Here is a 12,071-nt window from a genome sequence, read left to right as displayed (position 1 = left end):
GGACAGAGATTTCCTTAAATTCTTGGAGCCAACAAATTTCCCAGTCTTTGCAGAGGGGCTCAGTTGGGGTATGCCTTTAACATTCAGTCAGGAAGTTAATGACTCAGCCTCAGTCTTCACTTTCTGCTTGAATAGAGCCTAAAGATCAGCCAGAGATGAGTACTTTCAGGAAAGTACTCAGGTCTTTCCTGAGCATGCCCACAACCCTGGGAATGCATGTTGCCTTCTAAATTCCCAGGAATATATTAGACCTTTTCAAAGTCCTTTTGCCCCCAAACATCCAGTTTCCCAGGCTTTCCTCCCAAACTTTTTGGTTAATCTATTGTTTACCCCAACTCTTATCCACTGGTTTAACACAGCAGTAGCTAAACATTTGTCTGAAAATGTTTTCAACTAATGACTCCTGGGCAGTGGCTTTAGAACTGAACAAGTTCCAAGTTAGATGAGATAAAGTCAAGTCTTTTGAGGCACCAGACAGGTACAAAATCAAGCAAAATAATTAAATTATTTGTGAGTGAGATCCATTCTGCTATCTCTGGTACCAGAACTGAAGATGTGGAGTGCCATTTTCAAGGCTACTACTGATCTGGGAGACAGGGACTAGGATAAGTTAACACACCACAAAGCTCATTGTTCTTACCAAGATTCACCCATTTTTCTTGAGTAAGTGGTTCCTGTTTTCTGCAAGCTCTTGGCTAGTTTCCAGACTTCCAAATTAGTGAATTCTCTCTCTCTCTTTTTTTGGCCAGTTTTTTTCGTTTCTTTTTTGTAAGGGCAGAATTGTAGAGTTCCCTACTCTGTCATTTTCACTGATATCACTCCCTATTTTATCACTTCAAGTGGAAAGTAGAAATCTTGCCACCATGTAGGCCCTTTATTCTCTTCTTTTATGTAGTGGTTGTCTTATATATTACTTCTACATACATTGGAAACCCCCTCAGATAGTGTTATAATTGTTACTTTCATCCATTAAGCATATTTCAACAGAAGAAGAATATAGTCTATTACATTAACTCTGATATTTACCTTTATGTTTCTTTCCCTTCATTCCCAATGTTCCAAGTTTCCTTTGTATCATTTACCTTCTGTCTGAAGAACTTCTTTTAGAGCAGGTATGCTGGCAAGAAATTCTCTTCGTTTTCCTGCATCTGAGAATATCTTTATGTCACCTTCATTCTTGAAGGATATTTTTACTGTATACAGGAATCTTGGTCAGCAGTTCTTTTCTTTCAGCACTTTAAAAGTATTGTTCCATTTCCTTCTGACCTTCATGACTTCTCATGAGAAATCCACAGTTATGTGATTCACATTGTTCTCCTACAAGCAGTGGACCATTTTCGTTTGTCTGATTTCAAAATTTTTTTTGTCTTAGTTTCATCAATTGATGGTGTGTTTGGCATGATTTCTTTGGATTTACCCTGTTGTAGTTCTCTGAGCTTCTTGGATCTGTAGGTTCATATCTTTTGCCAAGTTTGGGAAGTTTTCAGCCATCATATCTTTACTTTTTCTATACCACATTCTTTTTCTTCTCCTTTAGGACTCTGGTAATGTGAATAGTATTATACCTTTTGGCATTGTCTCATAGGTCTATTAGTCTCTGTTCACTTTTTTCTCAAACTTTTTTTTATGTGTTGTTCAGATTGCATGATTTCTGTGGGTCTACCTTCAAGATTTCTGGCTCCTTCCTTTATCATCTCATGTGGCGCTCATCAAGTGTGTTTTCATTTTGGTTACTGTATTTTTAAGTTCTGAAATTTCTGTTTTGTTATTCTTTATATCTTCTATTTCTTTGCTGAGGCTTTCTCTCTTTTCATTCTTTTCAAAAGTTTTCACCTTTACTTGGAGAATTTTATGATAGCTGCTTTAAAATATCTGTCAGAATTCCAATGTCTGTGTGCTTTTGGCATTGACATTTGTTGGTTATTTTATTCCAAGCAAGTTTAGATTTTCTTGGTTCTTTGTATTTTGAGAATTTAGGATTGTATACTGGGCATTTAGAATACTTTGTTATGTGGTTCAGGGTCTTGTTTATACACTATGGATAATGTTGATTTTTTGGTGTGTTTTAGCAGGCAATCAGCCTGGTTGGATTCAGGCCTCAAGTTCTGACCAATTTTATGTTGGTTGTAGTTCCAGTTGCAGTTAAGTTTTCAAAGCCTTTGCATTGCTATTCAGATCTGTCACACTGGTGTGTGATACCAATGACTAGTTCTGCACCTGGTCTATTATATAATCCATTATTCAGTTCTCAAAGTCTCTGTGTGCTCGTTAAGGTCAGATCAATCTACTCATGTGGAATTGAGTCCCAAAGTTCATAAAAAATTCGAAGTAACCACTTTAGCAAATTTTTTCTGCCCATGATCTTTTCAGCAGTTTTTACTTCTCTGATACCCTCTAATTTGGTCCTCTAGCTAGAAAGCTGCAACTTTAGTTACCCCAATCTACTGTACCCTTTGTGCAACTGCACTTATGTCCAGGATAAGCCAAGGGAGGACAGAGGGAGACAAGAAGAAATGGAGATTCTTGCTGTGCTTTTGGGACCACATATTATCTGATCATAGAGGATGGTTCTCCTTCCTCAAAGTTTTAGGCTCCAACCAGCTCTCCTTGCCACTGGTACTTCTGCTTCCAAGGATTGTTTGGGGGCTAAGGCACAAAAGCACAGAGAAAAAGTAAAGAATGATGGGGAAATTCCATTCTGTGTGTGTGTGTTTGGAAACCACTTTCCTATTCATCCACCCAGAACTTGAGGCATCTCCTGGAGCCCCCTCTGTTGTGCTAATGCTCACTTTCAAGTTTCAGACTGCACTGAATTCAAGCCTGTAAATGCCAGAAGAAAGAAAGGATAAACTCACCATCATTTGGTGGTCCTTTGAGTTTTCATGTTCTTCCTCAATCTGCCTGTTAGGAGTTATTTTCAGAGTTCTCAAATAGGTGCTTCATGAATTCTGCTCTGACTTTAGGCTTCCTTCAGTGGAAGATATAGGTGCAGTATGTTTACTTCATCTTACCCAGAAGTGGAAGCCTGGTCAATTGATTTTTCAAGAAAAGTGCAAAGGCAGTTCAATGGAGAAAGCATAGTTTTGTCAACAAAACCTGTTGAAATACCTGGATACCCATATGTAATACATACATATATACATATATTCTTCAATCCCTACATCTCACTATATATGCAACTCAACTCATAATGAATCATAGACCTAAATTTAAAGAAAAAAATTATAAAACTTCTAGAACAAAACATAGGAGAAAAACTTTGTGACCTTGGATTAGGCAAATATTTAAAAAATATGACTCCAAAAGAATGATCCATAAAAGCACAAATCAATAAACTAGACTTCATCAAAGTTAAGAACTTTCTCTTTGGAAGATACTGTTAAGAGAATGAAAAGACAAGCCACAGACTCAGTGAAAATATTTGTAAATCACATATCTTATAAAAGACTTGTATCCAAAACATATAAAGAGCTTTCTCCTGTGCTCTAGAGCCCGCGAGCCACAACTACTGAGCCCGCGTGCCACAACTACTGAAGCCCGTGCGCCTAGAGCCCGTGCTCCGCAACAAGAGAAGCCACCGAAATGGAAAGCCCGCACGCCACAATGAAGAGTAGCCCCTGCTTGCCGCAACTAGAGAAAGCCCACGCGCAGCAACGAAGACCCAACACAGCCAAAAATAAATAAATAAAAGTAAATAAATTTATATATAATAAAACATATAAAGAGCTCTCCAATTTCAATAAAAAACAACCCAATATAAAAGTGTATAAAAGATATAAACAGATAATTCACCAAAGAAGATATACAGATGGCAAATAAGCCCCTGAGAAGATATTCAACATCATCAATCATTAGGGAAATGCAAATCAAAAATATGATGAGGGGGCTTCCCTGGTGGCGCAGTGGTTGAGAGTCCGCCTGCCGATGCAGGGGACATGGGTTCGTGCCCCGGTCCGGGAAGATCCCTCATGCCGCGGAGCGGCTGGGCCTGTGAGCCATGGCCGCTGGGCCTGCGCGTCCGGAGCCTGTGCTCCGCAGCGGGAGAGGCCACGACAGTGAGAGGCCCGCATACCTAAAAAAAAAAAAAAAAAAAAAAAATATGATGAGGCACCATTACACACCTATTAAAATATCTAAAATTACAATGACCGACTATACCAAGCGATGGTGAGAAAGCAGAACTGCCAGGGCGCTCACACTGCTGGTGGGAATGTAAAATGGTAGAACCACTTTGTGTAATAATTTGACAGTTTTTTTAAACAGTTAAACATACATCTTAATACATTATTTTTTACATTCTTTATACATCTGTCATATGATCTGCCATGCCACTTCTAGACATTTAACCAACAGAAATGAAAGCATACGTTCATACAAAGACTTAAACATGACTGCTCATTGCAGCTTTATTTGTAATAGTCAAAACTGGAAGCAACTTAAATGTCCATCAATAGGTTAGTGGAATAAAGATGCAGATCTAGTAGAGAATGGACTTGAGGGCACGGGGAGGGGGAAGGGTAAGCTGGGACAAAGTGAGAGAGTGGCATGGACATATATACACTACCAAACGTAAAATAGATAGCTAGTGGGAAGCAGCCGCATAGCACAGGGAGATCAGCTCGGTGCTTTCTGACCACTTAGAGGGGTGGGATAGGGAGGGTGGGAGGGAGGGAGATGCAAGAGGGAAGAGATAGGGGGACATATGTATATGTATAACTGATTCACTTTGTTATAAGGCAGAAACTACACCATTGTAAAGCAATTATACTGTAATAAAGATGTTAAAAAAATTCAAAAAAATAGGTTAGTGGATTAACAAATTACAATCTATTCATACAGTATAATGCTACTCAGCAAACTATTGTTACATACAAAATTACGGATGATTTTAAAAATAATTATACTACAGTAAAGAAGCCAGATAACAAAAGTGCATGTAGTACAATTCTGTTTCTATAAATTCTAGAAAATAGAAACTGTAATGGTTCCTGTGGGTGAGGGGAAAAGGTGAGGTAAGAGGAAGGAAGGGATTACAAAGAGATACGAGGAAACTGGGAGGCAGTGGATATATTTGTCATCTTGATTGTGGCGATTGTTTCACAGGCGTATACATGCATTAAACACTTATCAAATTGTACACTTTATATGCAGTTTAATATATGTAAATTATATCTCAATAAGCCTGTTTTTAAAATGAGTTTTCAACTCATTCTCTGTGACGGTGAAATCAGGAGAAATCCCCTAATTCTTTGGTTTATGGTTAAAATGCTATTTTCCACTTTGTCTTTTTCTGTAAAATCATAAGTTCATTAGTGGTCATTTGAAATCAAATGTATCAAGCACTTCCAGGCTACCTCCATATTTTCTGATTGTTTTTTAGCTCTTGATTACTGCATTCAACGTTTTTCCCATTTTGATTGTTTATTTTTCTGACCTCTTGAGGTGAATGTTCATTCAGTAAATTTATTTTCATCCCTTCCGTTAAGTTGTACTTTTTTGTATATAAATCAATTGATACAGACAAATTATACAGAGGAAGCCAAATAATGCTAAACTCCCTCTCCAGATAAGACCACTATTAACATTTCTGCCAGCATCCTTCCTGACATCTTTCTGTGAGTGTATACCCTTTGTGTGTTTTTGTGTGTGTGTATGTGTCCAGAAAAGTGCACAAATCATAAGTGTACAGATTACCACACACTGAACACACCCACGTAACCAGAACTCAGTCAGTTAACAAAAGCTTGACGCATTCCAGAAGGCATCTTCGTATCCACTCCCAGTCATTACCCACTCCCACCAACCGAAGGATGACTACTGTCTTGACTTCTAATGGCATAGATTACTTTTGCCAGATTCAAAATTTTAGTTAAATGTAATCATGAGCACGTGTTCAGCTTTATCTTTCTGCTTTCACTCAATGTTGTGTTTGTGAGGTTCGTCCATAACGTTTTAGGGGTTGTATGTAGTTCATTCACAGTGGAGGTTCATTCTCACTCCATTGTGTGAATATATCATAATTTATCCATTTTATTGTTGGTAGGCATCTGGATGGCTTCTAGTTTGGGGCTATTATGAATAGTGCTGCTATAAATACTTGAGTGTATGTCTTTTACGAGCAAATGTATGCCTTTTTTATTGGTTATATACTTATGAAAGAAATTGCTGGGTCCTATACATGCAATTAAAATGTATATAACTTTGAATAAATGGTATCATACTAGGCAAACTATTTTGTAACTTGCATTAATCACTGAACAATAAGTCAAATGCGTCTTTCCATGTCAGTTAATATTATCATTATATGGATGTACCAGGCTTTAATCATTGAGTTGTTTATGGATGGGCTTCTACTTCGCTTTCAATTTTCAATAATATGCAGTATTTCATATCCTTAGAAACATATTTATTCAGTAGACTGATTATCACTTCAGGATAAATGCTTAGAACTGAAATTCTGCGTCCAAGAGTATGCCCATGTACATTTAAATTTGGATACACATTGTCCAGTTTCCATCTTGAAAACAGGTACAATTTACAATCTCACCAACATTGACTAAGGGAACATTTTCCTATTTCTTCACTCATAGTGGATTTTCTCTATATTTTTAACTCCTGTCAATCTGATAAGAGAAGAATAACGTCACATTTTGATTATATGTCATACAATTAAAAATCTTTTTTTGGACTTCCCTGGGGCACAGTGGTTAAGAATCCACCTGCCAGTGCAGGGGATATAGGTTCGATCCCTGGTCTGGGAAGATCCCGTATGCCGTGGAGCAACTGAGCCTGTGCGCCACAACTACTGAAGCCCGTGCAAAGCAACGAATACCCAACACAGCCAAATAAATATATTTTAAAAAATCTATTTTTCTCTTTGGTGCTTTGGAATGTATGTTATATGGATATTTAGTTCCACTAATTTATAACTTTATTTTACATGCTTAAACATGTTTTTCAGTTAAACAGTTTGAAATGAAACAGGTCCTATTTGAACCTTTCCTCTGAAAAATAAGGAATCAGGTTATTTTCTCCCAACTCTTCCCCTTATTTCTCTTCCTTCTCCTTCCCCCCTTCAGTTAACTCTTCCTGAGTCCAGTGTATGATAACCTGGTAAACTATGTTATCATGTATGTGTGGTACATACAGTGTATGATATCATGGTAAACTTTTTAAAAACATCTACAAGTTAACCTCTAGATAGGTGGAATCTTTATTTAATATTCATTCTACATATTAATGGATTTTATGGGAAGTGATATTCAAATACTTAGCATCCAGCCCTAGGGGCCAAGGTTCTAGAAGCTTCTTGCTGAGCCTGGTTGTTGGGTCTGGGAAATCCAGGGGCTCCGGAAGGGGGGTGAGAGGGATTGGGCGTACTTGGAGAGATGCTTAATCATTGATGTTTAATCCTGATTTGTACATGAATAATCAATGGACATTTTTTTAAATGACAAAAAGTAAGCTTTTTAAAATACAAAATATTAAAAAAATACATTCTCATTGTAGCAAATGCCAACAAGGCAGAAGTAAATAGAATAAGGAATGTGATAGTAGTTATCCCTCATTCAAATTCCACCCCATTCTACCCCCCAGAGGTGACTGACAACCACTGCTGCCAGTGTGGTTTTTATTAAACCCATTTTTTATGCTTATATAAGCATGTATGATGTTTTCATTCTTTATCTAATTTTTTATTTAACAAATGTTAAACCTAGAGAAAAATTGCAAAAATAGTTTTTAAAAAAACCCTTCTACCCTTTCACATCATCCCCACTCATTCTTTCTCTCTCTCTCATTCTCTGTCCCCTGAACCTTTTGAAAATTAAATGAGAATAAATTGAAGACATCATGACAGACTTCACCCCTAAATATTCAGCATATATTTCTTAAGAACAACTACATTCCTTTACATGACCGCAATATAATTATCATACTCAAGAAATTTAACATTGATATAGTAAATACAGAACAACATAAAACTTCCCTGATTGTTGCCATAATTGCCATCATGTCCTTTACAGTTGTTTGTTTGTTTTAAATCTAAGATGCAATCATAATTACACATTACATGTAGTTGTCAGATCTTTAATCCAGAACAGTTTCCTAGCCTCTTTTTATGTATTTTGTGGCATTGACATTTTTGCAGAGTTGAGATCAGTTGTTTAGCAGAAGCTCCTTCAGCTTCAGTTTGTATGATGTTTCCTTGTGCTTGGAATCAGGTTATGCATTTTTGGCAAGAATACTACATATGTGTTGTTATTCTATCAGTGTATCATGTTAAGACCTACATGCCAGTATGCCCCACTATTTGTTCTGCTAAATTTAAAACTTAGATAAAGCCACGCCTGCCAGATTTCTCCATATTCTGTTCTCTAGCTTTCATCTAATGCAGAGGTAGGCAAACTTTTCTGTAAAGGGCTAGATCGTACATATTTTAGGTTTTGCAGACTGCATAAGATCTCTGTCACATATTCTTTTCTCCCCCAACCATTTATTTTTAAATTTATTTTTAGCTGCACTGAGTCTTCGTTGCTGCATGTGGGCTTTCTCTAATTGTGGTGAGCGGCAACTACTCTTTGTTGTGGTGTGTGGGCTTCTCATTGCAGTGGCTTCTTTTGTTGCAGAGCACTGGCTCTAGGTGCGTGGGCTTCAGTAGTTGTGGCACATGGGCTCAGTAGTTGTGGCTTGTGGGCTCGAGAGTGCAGGTTTAGTAGTTGTGGCACTCGGGCTTAGTTGCTCTGTGGCATGTGGGATGTTCCCAGACCAGGGCTCGAACCCGTGTCCCCTGCATTGGCAGGTGGATTCTTAACCACTGCACCACCAAGGAAGTCCTACCCATTTAAAAATGTGAAATGTGAAACCATTCTTAGCTGGAGAGCTGTACATAAACAGATAGATTGATAATTCTTGCCTATGTCAATCATTACTGCAGTGATTGTGAAGTGGTGACTTAAATTTCTATTATTCCTTTTTGTTTGTTTGTTTGTATTTTTGGCAGCATTGGGTCTTCGTTGCTGTGCGTGGGCTTTGTCTAGTTGCAGTGAGCAGGGGCTACTCTTCATTGTGGTGTGCAGGGTTTTCATTGTGGTGGCTTCTCTTGTTGCGGAGCACAGGCTCTAGGCACGTGGGCTCAGTAGTTGTGGCACGCAGGCTCAGTAGTTGTGGTGTATGGGCTCTAGAGCACAGGCTCAGTAGTTGTGGCTCATGAGCCTAGTTGCTCTGTGGCATGTGGGATCTTCCCGGACCAGGGTTCGAACCCATGTCCCCTGCATTGGCCGGCGGATTCCCAACCACTGTGGCACCAGGGAAGCCCTCTATTATTCCTTTTATATTTATTAGTTGGCATTCCTCTGCAAAAAGAACTGCGCCTCCTTCCCTCCCTCTTAGAAAATGTTTTGGGAATCAATAAGGAGTTACGGATCTGTTCCATTTTTTCAATGGCTGCAAAATATGCTGCATGTGTTAATTTATTTTTCAATTAGAATTTATAGAGTGCCAACTGTGCTAGTCCCTGGAGATGCAATGCTGAACATAAATATAGTCCCTGTACCCATGGAACTTACCTTCGAATGGGGGAAACAGACATTAATCAAAGGATCACATAAATTAATGTAAACTTTCAGCTGCAATTAGTTCTGTAACGGGGAGCATTTAACAGAGAGTTATGAGCTGGGCAGGGCAGTCAACAGGAAACAAATGCTGCCCTGAGGAGGTGATGACTAGGCTGAGATCTGGAGGATAAGTCCCATTAGTTCTGTGAGGATGGGGCTGCACGAGCAGGTCCTGAAGACAAAAGAACACAGGGGAACATCTGAGAGATGGGCGGGAGCCCAGCACGCAGGTAGAACTAAATGACGGCCGGCAGTGTGGAAAGGCAGAATGAACACACAGTAAAAAGTGACATCAGATGAACACAGAGAGGTCATGGAACCAGGCCATGGGCGGGGTGGGTGGGGTGGGGTCACTGTCTGTGGAGGAATTTGGGTCTTCGTCCAGAGAGCAAAGAAAAGTCACAGAAGTGTATTTTATAGATGGAGTGGTGCCCAGACCAGATGAGCCTTTGAGAAAACCACTCTGCTGGAGTGTGATGCTGGGAGCCCCATCCCTTGGCCACCGGATAAGCTGGTAGAGAGAGGATGGCAACTTGGATAGAGTATTCTATTGGCTATGGAGACAAGGTAACAAACTAAGAAATGCTTACGGTATGAAACGAAAATGACTCCGGGTGATGGAAATATTTGAATCTTGATTTTAAGGTGGTCACATAGGTGTATCGTTTATCAAAAGTCATCAAATGGGCACACCTAAGGTCCAAGCACCTCACTAGATGTAAATTTTACCGGAAAACGGTATCCTTCCAAGTGAAAAAGAAGGGTACAAAGCAATCTATACAGTGTGGTACCGTTTGTATAAAGAAGCAGCACATATCTGTACCATGTCTCTGGCAGGACACACAAGAAGGTAACAATAGTGCTTGCTTGATGGGAGGAGAGCAGAGTATCTGGAAGGCAGGTAGAAGGGAGATGTTTTCCTGAATATTGTCCTTTACTTTGGAATTTTGAACCATTTGAGGAGACTTAGAGATGGATTGGATACACCTAATAATGTATGCTGAAAATATATAAAGCAAAATTGATAGAATTAGACACATAGCCTAGCCCAATCCAACTGATACAGTAAATAATCAAAGATCTAAAAACAACCATAAATCAAAATATAAAAGAATCAAAATATATAAAATCTGTAAGTTAAGGAAAAAGTCTGAACCTATTATTTAGTCTGTACATGTTGCAACAGATCTTTTTCAACATAGTTGCCTCAGGGTGGGTGAGAAAGCCTGGAGCAAGCATTCATTGCTTTTCAATGTAAATACTTCTGAGCTTTTTCTTTTAATTCAGGGGAGGAAGGAGGGACTTCCAGGAAACATGGCAGCGAAAGTAGACATTTTTAAAGCTTCTTCCTTGACACTTACAAAATCAACAAAAGCATTACCAACCAAAACGAAAACTAAGCTGAAACTTTGGGACAAGCTCATCCTCTTCCTAAAATGCTGAGGAATAGTTGCCAGACACAGCACAACTGGAATCAAAATGAAATAGGATGCTGGGGGTTGACCAAGTTTCCTGAGCTTGAGAACCAGCACCGTGCTGTCGGCCTAACAACCTCCCTGATAGCATTCCCCACCCCAAGCTAGAGCACAGATATGGAGAGGGGGGTGGGCCCAGAAGGAGCCAGGCTCCCCCTTCACCTCAGATCAGCTACAGCTGAGAGGCTAGGGAGTTGGGAGGGGGGGCTTCTGTGTCCAGGCACCACCAATTTTCATGTATCCCAGCTTTCTGATTGGGAAAGGGAGGAATTCGATTGGAAATAGAGCAAGTTTCTAATCAGAGCGGAACATCCAAGGTAGAGAAGAACATTAGCTGCCACTAATTCATCCCTCCCACAATAAAACGTCAGCGCTTTCTCAATCTTAGCTGTGTAACATGATTGTCAGGAATGAGATTTCTGAATGTTTTAAAATGTTTTAAATGTGTCATGCCAAACCAGCCGAATCTGAACCTTACAAAAATAAGGCCCAGGCAACAACTGTAGTTGAAAAATTTCTCCATAACGAGATAATATTTTTAGCCCAATCAATTGGTAAAATTTTGAAGTATTCATAGCACCCAATATTGGTAGAAGTGTAGAGAAATAAACAAGTTTATAGGAATACCGAATGAAAAGTGAGTGGTAGGAAATCTTTTCTTGGATTCCATGTTTCCACGTGGAGTGATATCAATTAGTGTAGCTCTGCTCCCTCACTCACATCTCTAATTGTTAAGTTTGGAGGAAGAAAAAGCCTGATAGCTCAGCGTCTTGTTTTCTCTCCCTTATGGGCTCTTCCTGTCTGAAAAGAGCACTGCTGGCCTGGAGCTTGCATTGGCCCATCACCTCCTGTGAATGGCCAGGTGGTAAATTACCTAATTCTGCGTGCAGCATACGGAAGCTGACATTTTGATCCCTGTCTTCCTGACCCCAGCATTTAAAAAAATTTCAACCAGAGAGAGAAGAAAAATGCAGTTTATTGA

General features: G+C 39.2%; 1 protein-coding gene across 3 annotated transcripts in view; it reads left to right on the top strand.

Annotated features, from left to right (window-relative positions):
• Positions 1 to 12,071, top strand: part of CALN1 (calneuron 1) — a 469,972-nt gene that overhangs the window by 48,289 nt on the left and 409,612 nt on the right. The window contains exon 2 of one of the 3 annotated variants that reach the window (XM_060285811.1): positions 10,035 to 10,181. The exons of the other annotated variants lie outside the window; for them this stretch is intronic. Within the exon in view, the coding sequence (XP_060141794.1) occupies positions 10,171 to 10,181 (11 nt within the window). The 5' untranslated portion in view covers positions 10,035 to 10,170. The remainder of the gene's footprint in view (positions 1 to 10,034; positions 10,182 to 12,071) is intronic. 3 annotated transcript variants of the gene reach the window in all.

The sequence above is a fragment of the Globicephala melas genome, chromosome 15 (assembly GCF_963455315.2).
Source record: "Globicephala melas chromosome 15, mGloMel1.2, whole genome shotgun sequence".
Taxonomy (NCBI): domain Eukaryota; kingdom Metazoa; phylum Chordata; class Mammalia; order Artiodactyla; family Delphinidae; genus Globicephala; species Globicephala melas.
The sequence above is the reverse complement of the archived record's forward strand: the minus strand, read 5'-3'. Positions and strand labels throughout refer to the sequence as shown.